At 39.2% G+C, this 16,773-nt stretch overlaps 1 protein-coding gene across 2 annotated transcripts; it reads left to right on the top strand.

Moving 5' to 3' along the window:
* Positions 1-2,240: 2,240 nt before the first annotated feature.
* LOC111861496 (kelch-like protein diablo) lies at positions 2,241-16,063 on the top strand. 2 transcript variants are annotated; one of them, XM_023846131.2, is made up of 10 exons: positions 2,243-2,420; positions 2,626-2,861; positions 5,304-5,488; positions 7,645-7,967; positions 8,571-8,965; positions 10,559-10,702; positions 11,740-11,873; positions 13,358-13,566; positions 15,229-15,416; positions 15,555-16,063. In XM_023846131.2, exons 2-10 carry the CDS (start codon positions 2,695-2,697, stop codon positions 15,574-15,576), a joined length of 1,767 nt encoding a protein of 588 aa, XP_023701899.1. In that variant the 5' UTR covers positions 2,243-2,420; positions 2,626-2,694; the 3' UTR covers positions 15,577-16,063. The 2 variants fall into 2 exon arrangements, with proteins under 2 accessions (XP_023701901.1, XP_023701899.1); XM_023846133.2 differs by lacking the exon at positions 10,559-10,702 and having other exon boundaries at positions 2,241-2,420.
* Positions 16,064-16,773: the final 710 nt, after the last annotated feature.

The following is a 16,773-nucleotide window of genomic DNA, read 5'->3' as shown; positions in this document are numbered from 1 at the left end:
CACGACTCGCGATCTCTTAACGCATCATGCACAGGGGCATTGTCATGTTGGAGAATCCACTTGTCTGGCCAGTGTTCGGGATAAATTCATCCAAAATATTAGCTGGAAAACACGAAGGGTGAAAGCATTTCCGCTTATATCGACGGCTAATATTAAAATTGATCCTAATTAAGCATGGCGTAATAGTGTGGAGGCCGGTCACGGTTTCCGAACGGTCTAAGGCATACAGTGTATTCGCTCGCTCGGAAGCCGGGATCGTGGGTTCAAGTCCCACTCAGGGCATGGATGTTCAGTATTTGTGTGAGTGCATTTTTCTGTTTGTGTACGGGTAGAGGTGTTGCGACGAGCTGACAAGCCGTACCGAATGTCTTAAGATCTAGTAGCGTTTCCCCGGTGATAGACAACAGAAGGTTCACTGCGTAACAACGGCCGCGGATATGTAACAAGGTAATACATTCTCCGAGACAGTATTGGGACGGCTGTCACCGAAGACAGTTGAGATCCAGCCACGGCCAAGGACAGTTGAGACGTCTCACTGGAGTATTGGGCCAGAAGTCAAGTGACGCTGCGAGAGGTGATAATTATAAGGTGTGTAAGTGTGAGTGTCCAATAAAGATTTGCTAAATCCGAGACCCACGTGAAGTTATTTGTCGCGTGACATACCCAACACGTGACAATACAATATGACTGTCCAGCGTAACGCAAAATTCCTTTACAGGAATTTTCTCCATTACATTATTAAGTTCAACACATTTCTTTACGTACCCACTTCCTTCACCCACACTCTTTCTTATCAAACCACTTTATACCTTTTTTTTTTAAATCGCTTAGTGGGTGGTGGAGTCCAACTGGGTCCACTCGGCACCGCGGCCACTGAATGGCCTATTGTACCTGCCCCGGGAGATTATGATGATGGAGAATTTGGTGGAATGAAGATTGGCAGGGGAAACCGAAGTACTCGGAGGAAACCCGCCCCAGCGCCACTTTGTCCACCACAAATCCCACTTGACCAGACCCAGGATCGAACCCGGGCCGCCGCGGTGGGAAGTCATTGACTAACCGATTGAGCTATGGCGCGGCCTATTATTTATTTAACTGCGTTGTCAGTGGGTCGGATTATTGACATAGCGATAGAGTGTTAGTATGATTAATGACTGCTAATGAATTGAAAGAGATTTTGAAAGTAGCGGTTGTAAGTTAATTTGAGGTTCTGTTATGGAATTTCCCTGGAAGTACCGAGGAAAAACACGAACAATCTCAGGAAAAAGGGTCTTCGGGTCGAAATTAGAACCTGGATTCTTCTGGACACGAAGTAGAGATGTTACCTATTAGGCTGCGATATTCATTGTTTCGGAGGAATCTGCTTCCTTCATCTTCAAGGTAACATGACTGAAATGTCCTCCCACATGTTGGTGTCTGTCTGTCAAATTACAGGGTGCCACATCCCAAAGAAGTATGCCGTAACCTTTGTTCCTTTTATGGTTTACTGTGGATGGAGGTAATGCCTTATGAGGAGCTTCATCATTTGAGCTCTTCAGCAAATTGGACTTCCATTGGTGTGATAAAATCAGGAGGATAATTGGGCGGATGCCGAAGATGCGAAATGCATAAAAAATTTTAATTGTAACCTCTCAAGTGGGGAAAGCACTTGCCGATCTAAACATAGATGGAAGGATAATATTGAAATGGATCTTAAAGAAACAGAACTGGATTCGTGGCTCAAGATAGCGACCATCGGTGGGATCTTGTGAACATGGCAGTGAACCATCGGATTTCATAAAATGCAAGTATTTTCTTGACAAGCTGAGCAACTATCAAGTTCTCAAAAAGGATTACGCTTCATGAAACTAGAGAATTATCTTCGGCACTTTTATTCATTTTCGTAATTATCAATATCTTGGATCTTATTCGATATATTGTATATATAACTGCTATTTCCGAAACTATTCTAAACCACATAAGGATACTACGATTAAACAGTTATTGCGGGCATTTTAACTATTTTGGTTTGAAAATAATGAACACGGATATGAGCATTTATACACGATTCAAAATCAGGTGGTCATCCAATTATAATTTTACTCCGCAATATATAATTCCGATTGGCTTGCACTTCTATAGGTGACAACTTAGGCACAAATAGCCGATCACGATCATAAAATCATGTTGGCAGTACCTCATGTAAAGTCACGTCATGCAGTATCTTTCGATTTATACCGACGTTAGCTGGGAGTCGATATTGCGTATGGCAAGAGTTTGATCGATAGAAGTAAGATGTCCGAGTGTGTAGTCGGTAGCATATTTGTTTGTTAAATAATAGCTAAATGAGCTATGGGCTTATGTAGTTTTAGGTAGTCTTAAGTAGAATACGATTCTTCGCGTACAGTGATTTTCATATAGTGCGCTACTACGAATCAAAGGTATATCTATGCTGTACATATTCAGATGTTTGTTGCTAATGTTGATATGCACAGTTTTCATTAACAGAATGTAACTGTTGGGTTTGTGATGCTTTGTGAAGCAGAAATAATTGCTGCTTGTTGTCATATTTCTTTTGTTAAAAGACACGAATATGCATTACTATTGATGTATAGGTTATGATGTGGGACATTTCTAATGTTGTAGATTGACTCTGTTTGGGGTTGGGCCCCTCCTCCCCTGCGCCTGCACTTGGCCCAGCATCCTCGCAGCAGGATGGGGGAAATGGTAATAGGGGAGCGGCCCCCTTCACCTGCTCGTCTTGCACATACTTCAGAGAAACATCCTCGAGGAACGTTAACTGAGTTGAATGTATTACGACGTCACCGTGAACTGTGTGATGTTGTACTGAATGTTGGTTCCAGGAAAATATTTGCCCACAGGTTTGCGAATAACTTGATTAATGTGTTTCTATTCTGATTGTATGTGGTAAAATTATGGAAACTAGAAGTTCCAGGAAACAACTTTCTATCTTCATTTTGTAGGTGGTTATTCAGGAGTTGTGTTGCAATGGAAAGTGTAAGTGGAAATTGGAAGCACCCTTCAGTAAATGTACAGGAACAGCCTTCCTATTGCACACAGCATAGGCCTTTATACATGTGACATAGCTATTCAGTCTTAGTCCACAGGCCACATGTTTCATGTGGGCTGTAGTTTACCCTTCCCTGGTATAAACTCATGTTTTATATGCATGAACTACAGTTGAACTCCATGTCTCTTTCTGTATAAACACAAGAACTTCCTGTGCCCGTGATCAGAGCAGAACTGCTGAAGTTTGGAACGTAGCTACATATTTGAATGACAAGAATATTAACAGACAGTGTAACTCAAAATAATAATTTGTACAGAAATGTTCTCCGTACTCTCATCTGCAGCAAATACATAGTGCATGATGGAACTGTCTTTCAAGTGATTATATGAATGAAGAGCTTCAGTTCACATGAGAGATGCACTATAACTGAGATTAAATCCAGTATGAGGTGTTACATGACTTTCCACAGTCTTTCCAGGCAAATGCCAGTATAGTACTATCATATAGGCCACAACCAGTTCAGCCGCATCATTGCTTGCTCACCATTCATGACAGTTGCCTCCTTTTATTCAATTCTGTGTAACGTCTATAGATGAAACAACATATCTGAATCTGAAATCAGTGATTGGTCTACTGATAATTCATAAATCTTACTTCTTGAGCTAATTATTAGGAGGACTGCAACACATTGTTCGGGTAACATGTTTTTTTTTATTGCTAGTGGGGTGGGACTAAGTCCCTTGTCCTGCGGCCACTTCTGGCCTATTGTACCAGCCCCAGATGATAGATGAGGGTTATTGTGGAGCAATTGGTGGAATGAAGATTGGCAGGAAAACCGAAGTACTCGGAGAAAACCTGCCCCAGCGCCACTTTGTCCATCACAAATCCCACTTGACCAGACCCGGGATCAAACCTGGGCCGCTGCGGTGGGAAGCCAGAATAGATAGTAATTTGAAGAAATGCAGTATTGTCACATGTATTAGTGACTGTAGACGGGGTTTGGATTGGTAATTGTGTTTGCTGAACACTTAGAGTTTGTAACTACAAGTAACTATAATAGTATTACAAATTCACACAATCTGCAGTTCAGTACATCATGTACTAAGTCTTCTCAGTCTGCCCTGTCTTCACCAGTGGACATTTCTATACTCCTGGGCTCACATCCTTGCAGGCTGGCAGCCATCTCACCAACCTCCTACATTTCTAATTGCTGTCTTAAGACTCCTTTTCAGTCAGTCATTTGGTCAAATTGCTAATGGTCTGCAGCAGCAGAGTCATTCCTGACTTCAGTTTCCTTGAGATCCAGGACCAAGATCTATATTCTCTCCAAGATATGTTCATGTTTTGAAATGGGGCCCCCTCTTCAACAAAGGAGGGACTGGTCTTTCTGTGCAGGCTGCTAGGTTTGTTGCACAGTAGTTTCAGCATGAGTATAAATTTATTGCTGAAATGTCTGTCAGTGAGTTCAGAGAGACAGCACCAAATATTAGCAACATTCACTGTATCTCCTTGATAATGGGGTGGCTGTTATAAAGATTGATTATAGTATGTATAATTGTATGAAAATGACAAAATTGTTAAACTGAGAGGAAGTGATTGTTGATTGTAATTCTTATTATTGTAACTGTTTAAATGAAAGTGAAGATTTAAGGACAAGAAATTGCATTGCTCTTGTACATATTCGCTTGTTTGTCCTGACCCTGTTCCAGCTACAGAATTTAGGTAATACTACATGGGGTGAGAAACTTACCATGCAATTTTTTTTTTTTAATTTGCTTAGNGGGGGGTGGAGTCCAAGAGGGTCCACTTGGCATGGCGGCCACTGATTGGCCTATTGTAGCATGCCCCGGGTGATTATGATGATGGAGAATTTGTCGGAATGAAGATTGGCAGGGGAACTGAAGTACTTGGAGAAAACCTGCCCCAGCGCCACTTTGTCCACCACAAATCCCACTTGATGAGACCCAGGATCGAACCCGGGCCGCTGCGGTGGGAAGCCAGCGACTAACTGCTTGAGCTATGGCACGGCCTTAACTTACCATGTATGGTGAACAAGTAAGGATTTGGATGGGAGTGGTTGTGGCCTGTTTCAATGTAATATACCCAGCATTTGCCTGGAGAAATGGAGAAAAAACCTTGAACATCTCAAACAGGATTTACACAGGTATAGTGTGTGGCTCTTGTGAACCACAACTGTTCATTCATACTGTGACAGGAAAAATGTTCCTTTGTACACTTTATATTTATTGAAGATTAGATTAAACCACTAATGACAAGTGTTCCGTTTCTGCAGAGTTATCCTCTCAGCATGCAGCCCATACTTTCGAGCCATGTTTACTGGGGAGTTGGCAGAATCTCGACAGACAGAAGTGACAATTAGAGACATTGATGAAGTGGCAATGGAACTCTTAATTGATTTCTGCTACACTTCTCACATTGTAGTTGAGGAGGGAAATGTGCAAACGCTTCTGCCAGCTGGTAAGTTGGAAGCGGTTAGTGTGTCATAATTGCAGATACATGATGAACATGTGTGCATGAACTTTGTTATCCGAAAATAAATCTCTTTAAACCTATTGGTGAGTGAGTTTTGATAAATTCATATGAATCTGTCATACCCATATAATGTTACCTGTTATCAGATTCACGTATAATATTGCTGAAACACTAACTAGAGCAGTCATTTTTAAGAAGATGGTAGTCACTCAACTAGCAAAGATATTCCCTGCATTTTATGGAACCCAGGGCTTCAGTATTGAATTAATGAGAGCCTGTTATTGCCTTAGATCTCCTAAGAAGTTCTCTTCAGATTTTCTGATTAAACTTTTATATACATTTCTTGTCTCTACCATGCCTACCATGTGCATTGTACATCACATCCTTTTGCTTGTGCTTATTAATATCACTGAAAGAGTGGGTATTTTTATGGGTTATGTTTGCTAGGTTCGTTATATGACATATTTTCAGCTGTATTGCACGTGTATATCTCGTAACAGAGCAGTTTACTTAGTTCAAGCACTGTATTCACCTGAACCTAGAGACCTTTTCTTAAGTCTTAAATTTATGAAAATATTATGTACTTCTCAAATAAAATACATTTAATTACAAAATTATTCACATTGTCATGCTAACGTTACTGTCATTTATATATGCATNCCCTCCCGAAGTTTGGCACATTCCTCCTGGGACATCCTGTATATGCACGGTAGCATGGTTGAGGCACTATGCTACAAGCTGTAAGGTTGTGGGTTTGAGTCCTGATGAGGTGGACTTTTTCAATTTACCTAATCCTTCTAGCTGCACAATGACCCAGGGGTTCACTCAGACTCTAACAGAAATGAGTACCAGGAATTTTTATGGGGTGGTGGGGTAAGGGCAGCTTGTGCGTAAGTCTGGCAACCTTACCACGATCTGTGAGCTGATTGTCTAGAGCAAATGTGAAAGCTGCAACCTCTCGCAACCCTATGTGCCTTCACGGCCTGTTAGAGGGATAACTTTACCCTTTTACCTTTAGTTCTTCTCATTTTTTCATCATTGTCCTCCTCCTCAGCCAATCCCCAACCAGGAGGACTAGGTCTCTCTGTTTATGTCCTCCACTGGCAGGGTGGCCCAGTTGTACCTTCAGGAACTGAGTTCTCTTTCCGTTTTAAGGGCTATGGTGGAGGTATTCTAATCCACCTCCACATGGCATGTCTGTTTTAATTGAAATTATTGTCATCTCAAAGTGTCAGAATTAATTTTGAGACCCACCAATGCAGGTACTAACAGTGTAACCTAAAATCTTTCAAGGAGAAGCTTCCATGAAATGTGCTGACAAACTGAGCAACTGACAAACTTGCAAGAAGGATTCTGCTCCATGATTTACTTAGCTTTTTATTGTATGCATAATTAATAGAAATAGCATTCATAATTGACTTCTTTAATTCCACTAAGAATCTGATTATGAGCCAAAAGTTTAATTCATTAAGGCGATCAATTTTACATACTGTCTCTACAGTCTGCTGTCTCTGAAGTGACAGGAGGTTGGAGAAAACTGCATAATGTGGAGCTTCATAACTTATACTCTTCTCCAAGTATAATTAGAATGATCAAGTCAAGGAGGATGAGGTGGGCAGGTCATGTAGCACGAATGGGGGAGATGAGGAATGCATATAGGATATTGGTGGGAAAGCCAGAAGGAAAGAGACCACAAGGAAGACCAAGGCGTAGGTGGGTGGACAATATTAGAATGGATCTTAGAGAGATAGGATGGGATGGTATGGATTGGATAGATCTGGCTCAGGATAGGGACCAGTGGAGGACTCTTGTGAACACAGTAATGAACTTTCGGGTTCCATAAAATGCTGGGGAATTCTTGAGTAGCTGCAGAATTGGCAGCTTTTCCAGAAGGGCTCAGCTCCATGAGTAAGTAAGTAGGTAAGTAAGTAAGTCTCTACACCTCATTAAATTATAACCAGGTTCAGCAAAACTGTGTGTGAAAATAGTTGAATGGCAGCAGTGGTGATTTTTTAACTTTTGTATTCTTGAAGGTTTGACATATATATATATATATATATATATATATACATATACATACATATACATATACATCATACTGTGATGTAGTAAGACATGTGGCTTCTTTTGTTTGTTCATAGCATGTCTTCTGCAGCTGGCTGAAATCCAGGACATATGTTGTGAATTCTTAAAAAGACAACTAGATCCTTCGAATTGCCTGGGTATTCGGGCTTTTGCTGACACGCATTCATGCCGAGAACTCCTTCGAATTGCAGACAAGTTTACACAGCATAACTTCCAGGAGGTGATGGAAAGTGAAGAGTTTTTGCTCTTACCTGTGGGTCAGCTGGTAGATATTATCTCCAGTGATGAACTTAATGTGCGTTCTGAAGAACAAGTGTTTAGTGCTGTGATGTCATGGGTCAAATACAATGTGTCTGAACGGCGACAGCATTTAGCACAGGTAAGTTATAAGTAAATTGAAAGATCTGATATTCTGATGTGTTCTGCATGTTAAATTCCAGTTTTCAAGAGCAAATATTAATGTCCATTTCTGAACATGCAAACTTTGATTTTTAACTATATGACTTGTTAATATGTGTGCATCATTCTTACTGTTTTGGTTTGTTTTGTATAAAATTTAAAAATAATCACAAAACTCATTATGTTCAGAATCTTGTCTTGTCTTAATATGAGGCTGTACAAGCTGAGGGATATCCTTTGAAGCAGTTTGAACAAGTGTTTTGAGTTTGCCGGTTTGCTATTCTTATACTGACTTCTATCATATATATATATAGGGGGTTGACAAAATAATGGCAGCACTATTTGTTATTATTTTTTTATTATTCATAGTGGGGTGAGACTCCACTACTGGCCTATGTAGAGACTGGCTTTTAATAAAGGATTCATATCAGCAATTAAAAGAATAGGGTTTGATGTTATGATTTGTGCTGCTGAAGTGTGCAGCTTTGCACTTTTTAGACCGTCTTGAAATTTGTATTTTGTCTTTTATTCTCAGACCATATGTAGAGAAATGTTGACCATGTATGTCTGTTTTCTGCATTAGGTATTGCAGCATGTGCGCCTTCCACTGTTGAGCCCAAAATTCCTGGTGGGGACGGTTGGTTCTGACCTTTTGGTGAGGAGTGATGAAGCATGCCGTGATTTAGTGGATGAGGCTAAGAACTATCTTTTATTACCTCAAGAGCGGCCATTAATGCAAGGTCCACGTACTCGTCCGCGGAAACCTACTCGCCGAGGGGAGGTGCTGTTTGCTGTAGGTGGTTGGTGTAGTGGTGATGCAATTGCTTCAGTGGAACGATTTGATCCTCAGTCAGCTGATTGGAAGATGGTGGCCCCCATGAGCAAGCGAAGGTGTGGAGTTGGAGTAGCCGTGCTCAATGATCTGCTGTATGCTGTAGGTGGTCATGATGGTCAGTCTTATCTGAACAGCATTGAGAGGTATGGAAATAAAATGAGTCATGTTAAGACAGATGGATAAATAGTGATTTCTTGGGAGACAGGAAATATCTTACAGTGTCAGTTATACATGAATTATCTAGCATACAAATCATGACATTTTGATGAATCATTGTGTTCAGATGGAAATTGTGGCAATTAAAACAAGGATGAGCATTGAGAGGTGATTTCAAGACGTAGGTCCTTCACTAAATGAGATTGGCCACTTTGAAAATTGTTCTCACGTATTTGAAGCAACAAGGTGATAACTGTAATTAACTAGTGCCACAATTTGTACATGAAGGAAAAAAGTTGAGACATTGAAAAGGAAACAGACATTTTGGGTCTATATGAGTATAGAAAAAATACTTGAACAAAAAGTTCTGGGAAGCAAGACTGTTATATTTTCCTATTATTAGTTTGTGTTGAGATTGTATAGACTATGTACAAAGTCTGACAAATAACTAGAGACATTTTATAAGACGTATTCTGTCACATTTAATGAGTGTGGTTCCCTTAAAGGAAATCTGTATATATGTTAGCAGTCCAACGTCTGTGTGATGGCAGGATACAGTGCTTCAAATCATTTTCCAAAACTCAATTCAGTACCATTATCATATTGTTCTGAATATCTTCAGGCGATTCAAAATGAGGCCCTTTCAAGGAGATGTTTAGTTTTGGGAACCTGAAAGTTACAAGGGGCAAATCAGATGAATACTCTGGATGCTTGAATACTTGTATTTGATTTCAGGTAAAATATCACTTTAACTAGAGTGATGTGCTACAGAGCATGGTGTTACTGTACAAAACACATTTACCTTGCCAAAGATGTGGTTTTTTCAATGTGTTCGTGCTTTAAAATATTTTCAAAAGTTGAAGTTAAAATGCCTGGTTGTCTGTTTTGGAAGAACATATTTGTAATTAATAATTCCTTCGATATCACAGAAGCAGATCAGCATGAATTTGATCTCTGATTTTGACATTTGTGCTTCGTCTTATTCTCTTCTCTTTCCCCCATTCTCAGAGAGTCAGGACTTTTCTGTTGGAGCCTCTAGTAACTTGTTTCTAGCTCATTACTGGAAGGTCTGAATTGAATTGCCTGTCACTTTTTGTTTTAAACAAATGGTCATGTTTTCCAAGCAGTTTTGCAGAACAGTCTGAGAATATTTTCTCGGATTTATTACTTTCTACTTATGACTTAGTACCATTTTGGTACAGACTTTTTCATACTGAGACCTTTGTCCATGTAAGTTCCTCTTTTCATGCTTAGTCTTGCCACTGTCTTCTGACATGTTAACAGATGTGTATTTCTCACCATTTCAGTTATTTTGACAGTTGAATAAGTTTCTATAATATCTTCCTTTCTATCTTGAAATTGCTTATCCTACATAAAAACCTGCATTCTGCTCCTGTAACATTTTGTGAATGTTTTTTACTAGAATTTTAATATTGATTTTCTGTGCTAAGAACTTAGCACCACAAACAGTACACTGCACCAATGAAGTGATCTTTGTAAGCATTTTCAGCAGCTGTGTGTCACAAAGTGCTGGCTATGTTAACGAGGTGTCTGTAGAGTAGAAGGAATTGTTGTTGCAGGTATGATCCACAAACGAACCAGTGGTCTTGTGATGTTGCACCAACAACATCTTGTCGAACTAGTGTGGGTGTAGCAGTTCTGGACAGTTTTCTTTATGCAGTCGGGGGCCAGGATGGAGTCCAGTGCCTTAATCATGTTGAGAGGTTGGTGGTCTGAACGTTCATTTTATCAACATTTCAAGGTATACATATGGAATTGGGACAGATTTACACCACATTTTGATTATGAGGTTAATTTCACAGATGTAACATCTGCAACATCTGCTAGTACAGGGAGATTATCTGAGAACCTTCCAAAAATTGTTAAGCAGGTTTTGTGGGAGGGAAATATGCTCCTCATGTCAAATATTTCTGCATGTGTTGAGATCCACAGGACAGTTGACAAGCCCATAGGCTAACAAATAAAACCCACTCAGATCACAGCATATGTCAAAAATGTGTCCTGTTTTGACATGTGGATTCCTTGTATCTGTGTAAGCGTTCGCATTTGTATATTGAGGTTCATTTTGAGAACTAGAAGAGCCTTGAAACTTCAAACCACTGCATTGTGTGTGAGACATTTAATGGATTTTCAAGGGGAATGTTCAAGCCTGTCGCTAGATTCATCCAGTTTTTCTTCAGTAATCATTTTCATTTGGTTGTCTCCTGTGGTAACTGTGTGTGTGTTAATTTATGTGTGATTATATGAATAGTTTTTCTGTTTGTAACTAACATTCTTGAATGTACACCAGAATATTTTCCTCACTTTCTGCATAGATATGTATAAACTCTTCACATTTTGGCTCAGGAAGTAATGTGATTGATTGACTGTTTAACACAGTAGTGTTTACTTGGTATTACGAGTACAGTTATCAGGCACATAATGCATAAACTCACTTTATGGTAGTTGTTCAACAATTTATTGGCATGATGTTAAAGACAAATGTAATGTACAGTACCATCAATGCTGTAGCAACTATGCCATGAGTCTGAACTCATGCCTTTAAAGTGATATGAGGATTGCTGCACCTTCTGCAAGACCAGCCAAATATTTGTGGCATGCTCTTAGATAATCTTCATGCAGAATCATGTCAGTGAAGTGTGTATACTATAAATTATCTTATTCTATGTGAAATAATAATACTGACAGTTTACATAGTAGATACAAACTGAAAATATTTGTTACTTCTGTATCAATTTAGGTATGATCCTAAGGAAAATAAATGGGGCAAAGTTGCACCTATGACTACTCGACGTCTTGGGGTAGCTGTAGCAGTGCTAGGAGGATTCTTATATGCCATTGGTGGCTCGGATGGGCAGTGTCCTCTAAATACAGGTATTTATAATTTTTAGAAGGACTTTCTGCAAAGAATGAAAAATGAAATTGCCCTCTCTAGTTTTTATGTAGAATCAGAATGGAATTGGGGGGGGGGAGACTGAGTATTCTGTAATACATACAGAAATTAGAAAATTATTTATATTAATTTATGTATTATACAGAGATCTCAGAAAAGAGCTCCCCAAGTTTTAATATTTAATACCTTGTTCAGTGTGAGACATAATCACCAGATTTATCGTGAAATGTTCAGCCATGAACCAATGTTTAATTTGCTTTTTTTTTTCTTGGCACTACAGCCCCAGTGGGCCTAGGCCTACCTCCATGAACTTCTCCGTTCACTTCTGTTTTTCTAGATCTTAGACATACGGCAGGACTCCTTGGACGGGTGATCAGCTCGTTGCAAGGCCTCTACCTGTACACAAACACAGAAAAACGCACACACACAAACTAAACATCCATTCCCTGAGTGGGATTCGAACCCATGATCCCAGCTTCCGAGCAAGCAAAGACAGTGCATGGCTTAGACCGCTCGGCTACTGTGACCGGCTTTTAATTTGTTTCCCTACACAAATTGATAATATCAAAAATGCATCTGCATTTGTTTTCAGTCTTCCAGTTCACCATGAACCTTTATATGGATCATTTGAGACACTATTAGTAACTAGTCTATATAATGTTGAAAGGTATGATGATAGATGAATTGGAGAGGATTTGGAATGATGTGGCCATGGCTTATTTAAGGTACTGTTTCAACACATGCCTGTAGGGATTGAGGAAAACCATGAAAAACCTCAGTTTGGATAGCTCATATCCTAGCCAAGATTTGAACTGAGCATCTTCTGAATATTAATCAAGAGTGTTACAGTGCGTCAGTCTGTCAGTCAGTCTATGGAATGCCAGCTTTCCTAATTGCTGGAATGGCCTCAAACAATCCATGTTTTACACAGTTGAATTTCCTCATGTAGAAATATGTGAAAATATTTCCAATGCAAAGAAAATTATTGAATTGAGATATCCACAAGAAAGAATCACTTCATCTGTAGTGACATTATTTGCTGTGCTTGGACCGAACTTGAATATTGCTTGGATGTCTGAACAGCTGCAAACTGTGTTCATAAACACATTTAAAAAAATATATGTACATAAACTTTAAGACATTTTCTAAGACTAATCACTATTTCTATTTTGTATTTCAAGAACTCGTAAATTTCTAGTGAGTAGTATCATATTGAATGCAGCATGCATATGCAGCTATCATTGTGACATACACATGCATAATCTAAAATTTGGTGAGTTGTATAATATTTGATGTAATTGTATTATGAGTATGTCTCTGGTTGAGTGAGATATTAAATCTCATTTATTTTTATTTTTGAGACCCTGTGTTGCTTTACTGAAAAATGAGTTTTATTTTGTATGTTGTGGATTTTTATTATTGATCACGAGAATCTTTGATGTGTATGTAGCATTTGTATTTGCAGTGGAACGATATGACCCCCGTCAAAATAAGTGGTCGCCAGTGTCACCAATGTCAACAAGACGTAAACATCTAGGTTGTGCAGTCTTTAACAACTTCATCTATGCTGTGGGTGGCAGAGATGACTGCATGGAACTCTCCAGTGCTGAGCGTTATAATCCCCATTCTAATACTTGGAATCCTATTGTGGCTATGACCTCACGGAGAAGTGGGGTATGTTATTAAGTATTAAAAATTTGAATCTCACATGCAGTTCCCAGAATATATTGATCAGAATAAAATATAACTGTAATTTTTAATCTGGAATTGGGAAATGAGAATAGTGTGCATGATTTAATTGGAAACCTGAATGGAAGGGAATGCTTGGGAAACTAGCTATAGATGGACATTATTAAACAAATGTACTATGAGTGTGAGGACTTCATTCATCTGTTATAAGAGAGCGCCAGTCAGGTTGTCATTGGGTTTATGGGAGCTTTTGAGGATCCTGATGGTCTGCTGTTGGATCTCCTCTGCAGTCTTTTCAGGCAGGGCCCCTGTTACCTTCTCCACCCTGCACAGGATATCCTTGATGGGGATAGACGCCGGAGCCACAGCAAAGCTCAGGCCCTTGCTTAGGGCTGAGCAAGCTGCTTCTTCCAATGGCACTTCACTCAGATTGACCACAGTTTTCTTGTTGTCAGGGGGGTGAGGTGGGTGCTGGGCCTTATGCAAGTGTTGGAACTTTGTCCAGTGCCTAGCTCTCATGTCATCAGTGGTGCACAAAACCTGAGTTGTGTTGTGGTCAATCAGATCCCAATCATCGACTGACAGGTCCTGGGCCAAGCGCATATGTAATTTAAACAGCTCTTTGGAAACAGTATCCACCTCCTTCCTGTTTGGGTGGATGTGTTTACAGAGCGGACAGAAGCTAGTACGTCTGTAGATCCTGTTGGTAGCATCGAAGTTTATATGGTGATGTAACTGAAGTAAATGAGGAATGGTGTTGTGGTCCCTGCATCTAAGCAGGAAGGGAAGGGTACCTAATACCCTTGGTTCATAGCGCCTCGAGTTGTCAGATGTGTTGATGAGTAGCCTCCCCATAGAGGAATGCTATGCAAGATTTGAGGTTTTCATGGCGCTGACTATGAAGAATGCTGTCTTCTGGGATGTATGTGTATAGTCTGAGCTGCTGACAGCATCATTGAATAAACCATAATAAATAGAAATAAATAAATAACTAAAGTAAATTTACTACTACTACTACTACTACTACTACTAATAATAATAATACTGTGATGTGTTTTAATAATGTTGCTTAATTGTGAGATTGCATCTACAAAGAACACGGACAGTGATCTGTGATTAGATTTTTGTGGTCACAAGGTATGAAAACTAGTGACTCTTCAGTGTGTCCATAACTGTGTGAGCCAGAGAAAAATTTATGAATGAGACAGAAATACAAAAGAGAACAAGTGTTGATGGTGTGCAATCTGGGCTGTACTGCACAGTGTATCAAGGATAATCACAGAATCAAAATTTATTAAACAGTATCTGAAATAAGCATCAATTATGAAAGGAATCAATCTAAGAATGGCTTAAAACTTGACAGAGAACATTCTTTTTGATGGAATCATAACACGTTCAGTCAATTGGTCCGAATGCATAGAATAGCATGGTAATTACATACAAAAGTAAGATTTGTGTTATGACTATGATTATTTTCTCAAAATGTATGCTAATACAACTGCTTTTAATGTTTTTCTTACTTTCATATACAGCATAATCTATAATGAATTCTGTCCTTATACAATGGTAATGCATGTACAAATATCTTTATGACACAGAACAAATTATTTATAAATTGAGGCACTAAAACATAATTTCCTGTTGTAGGTTGGACTTGCTGTTGTGAATGGACAGCTGTATGCTGTTGGTGGCTTTGATGGGACAGCGTACTTGAAGACAATTGAAGTGTATGACACTGATCAGAACCACTGGCGCCTGTGTGGAGCCATGAACTACCGCCGCCTGGGGGGAGGGGTGGGGGTCATGCGTGCCCCACAGACTGAAAACTATTTCTGGTAATGATTCATTAACCATGGCTTCCCAGTGCGACAAGTTGCACCCGTAGCATTTCTCCAGGGACTTGATGAAATAACATTTCTTTTGTGTGTAGCCCTAACTGTCAAAATAATTAACAACTGTCTGAATTTTTTCAGTAAAAAGAAGATAACAGTATGAAGCTTTTGTTTTCACACACTGCTGTATGTGTGCTGCGATATGTTCGTTTCATATGCCACCAGGAGTTGAGACAAAATATCGCTGGATTGCAAGGACCCAAATGTACCCATCAGAGCAGTGAGTTGTGCATCAAGCATCATATTACAAGACTTCAAAATGAAAATCACATAATTTATTTTCATTTCTAAGTTGGGTTAGTGAAGGTGACCTTTATATCAAGTGTTTTTAAACAATTCTTGCTCCTTTCTTTATTTTTATTAGTGAAACTTCTTTCCAAAACATTGCTGTCTTTTTGTCCCCCAAAATATATATATATATATATCTGTACTTCCAGTGCTAATTGTGAGGATAACAAGAGAGTTGTTCAGTGAAGTGCACTGTTATATAATTTTATTGTGTTTGTATGGTATAAAGGCGTGTTTTAGATTTTGTGGATATTGTTAAAGAAATAATTTTGTCATTAAATATAAAATTTTTGTGATCATGATTTGTGGAGCTGAGATAGCTGTCAGTATATTGATGGGCTATGGGCTGGATGGTTGGAGTTTGATTTCCTATAGGGGCAAGATTTTTCTCTTCATAATATTTGGATGTCTCTGGAGCCCATTCATCTTTTTCCAGTGTGTACTGGGGATCTTCCTGCGCAGGTAAAGTGACAGGTATGTGAAACCGACCACTCTCCTCCATCCAGTACTGAGGTCAAGAATGATGGCGCTATACCTGCACTCCTGCATACATCTTTGTGACATGGTGCTTAATGAATTAAGCACAGGGATAATTTTACCTTTTATGTTTCCTGATCATGATATAATGGTAAAATGAATTTTGTTTCATATTGTTAGCTTGTCTAAAGAAATGTTATGAAGGATGATGATGAATGAAACATAATATATAGTTGTCCTGTTTGGACTAATGTGTCTGTAGGTTTGTGGACATATACACATCAGAATTTATATGTGTATATTTGTAATGGAATCAGCACTGTCTTAAGATGGTGGGACTACCATAGCCATATGACAGAAGGGTTTATTCTTTATGGAATTGAGTCTATTCAGGATTTTAGATCCTCACAGCGGTAGTTATGAAGAGTTCTGTCTTCTGGAATATAATGCTGTGTAGTCCATTGAAAGTCAACCATCACTTCGGAGGAACATGTGACCACCATATTGAGAATTTAAGAATAAACCAAGCAGGAAA

The sequence above is a fragment of the Cryptotermes secundus genome, unplaced genomic scaffold (assembly GCF_002891405.2).
Source record: "Cryptotermes secundus unplaced genomic scaffold, Csec_1.0 scaffold793, whole genome shotgun sequence".
NCBI lineage: Eukaryota > Metazoa > Arthropoda > Insecta > Blattodea > Kalotermitidae > Cryptotermes > Cryptotermes secundus.
Note: the sequence above shows the minus strand (reverse complement) of the source record. Positions and strands in the feature narration are given on the sequence as shown.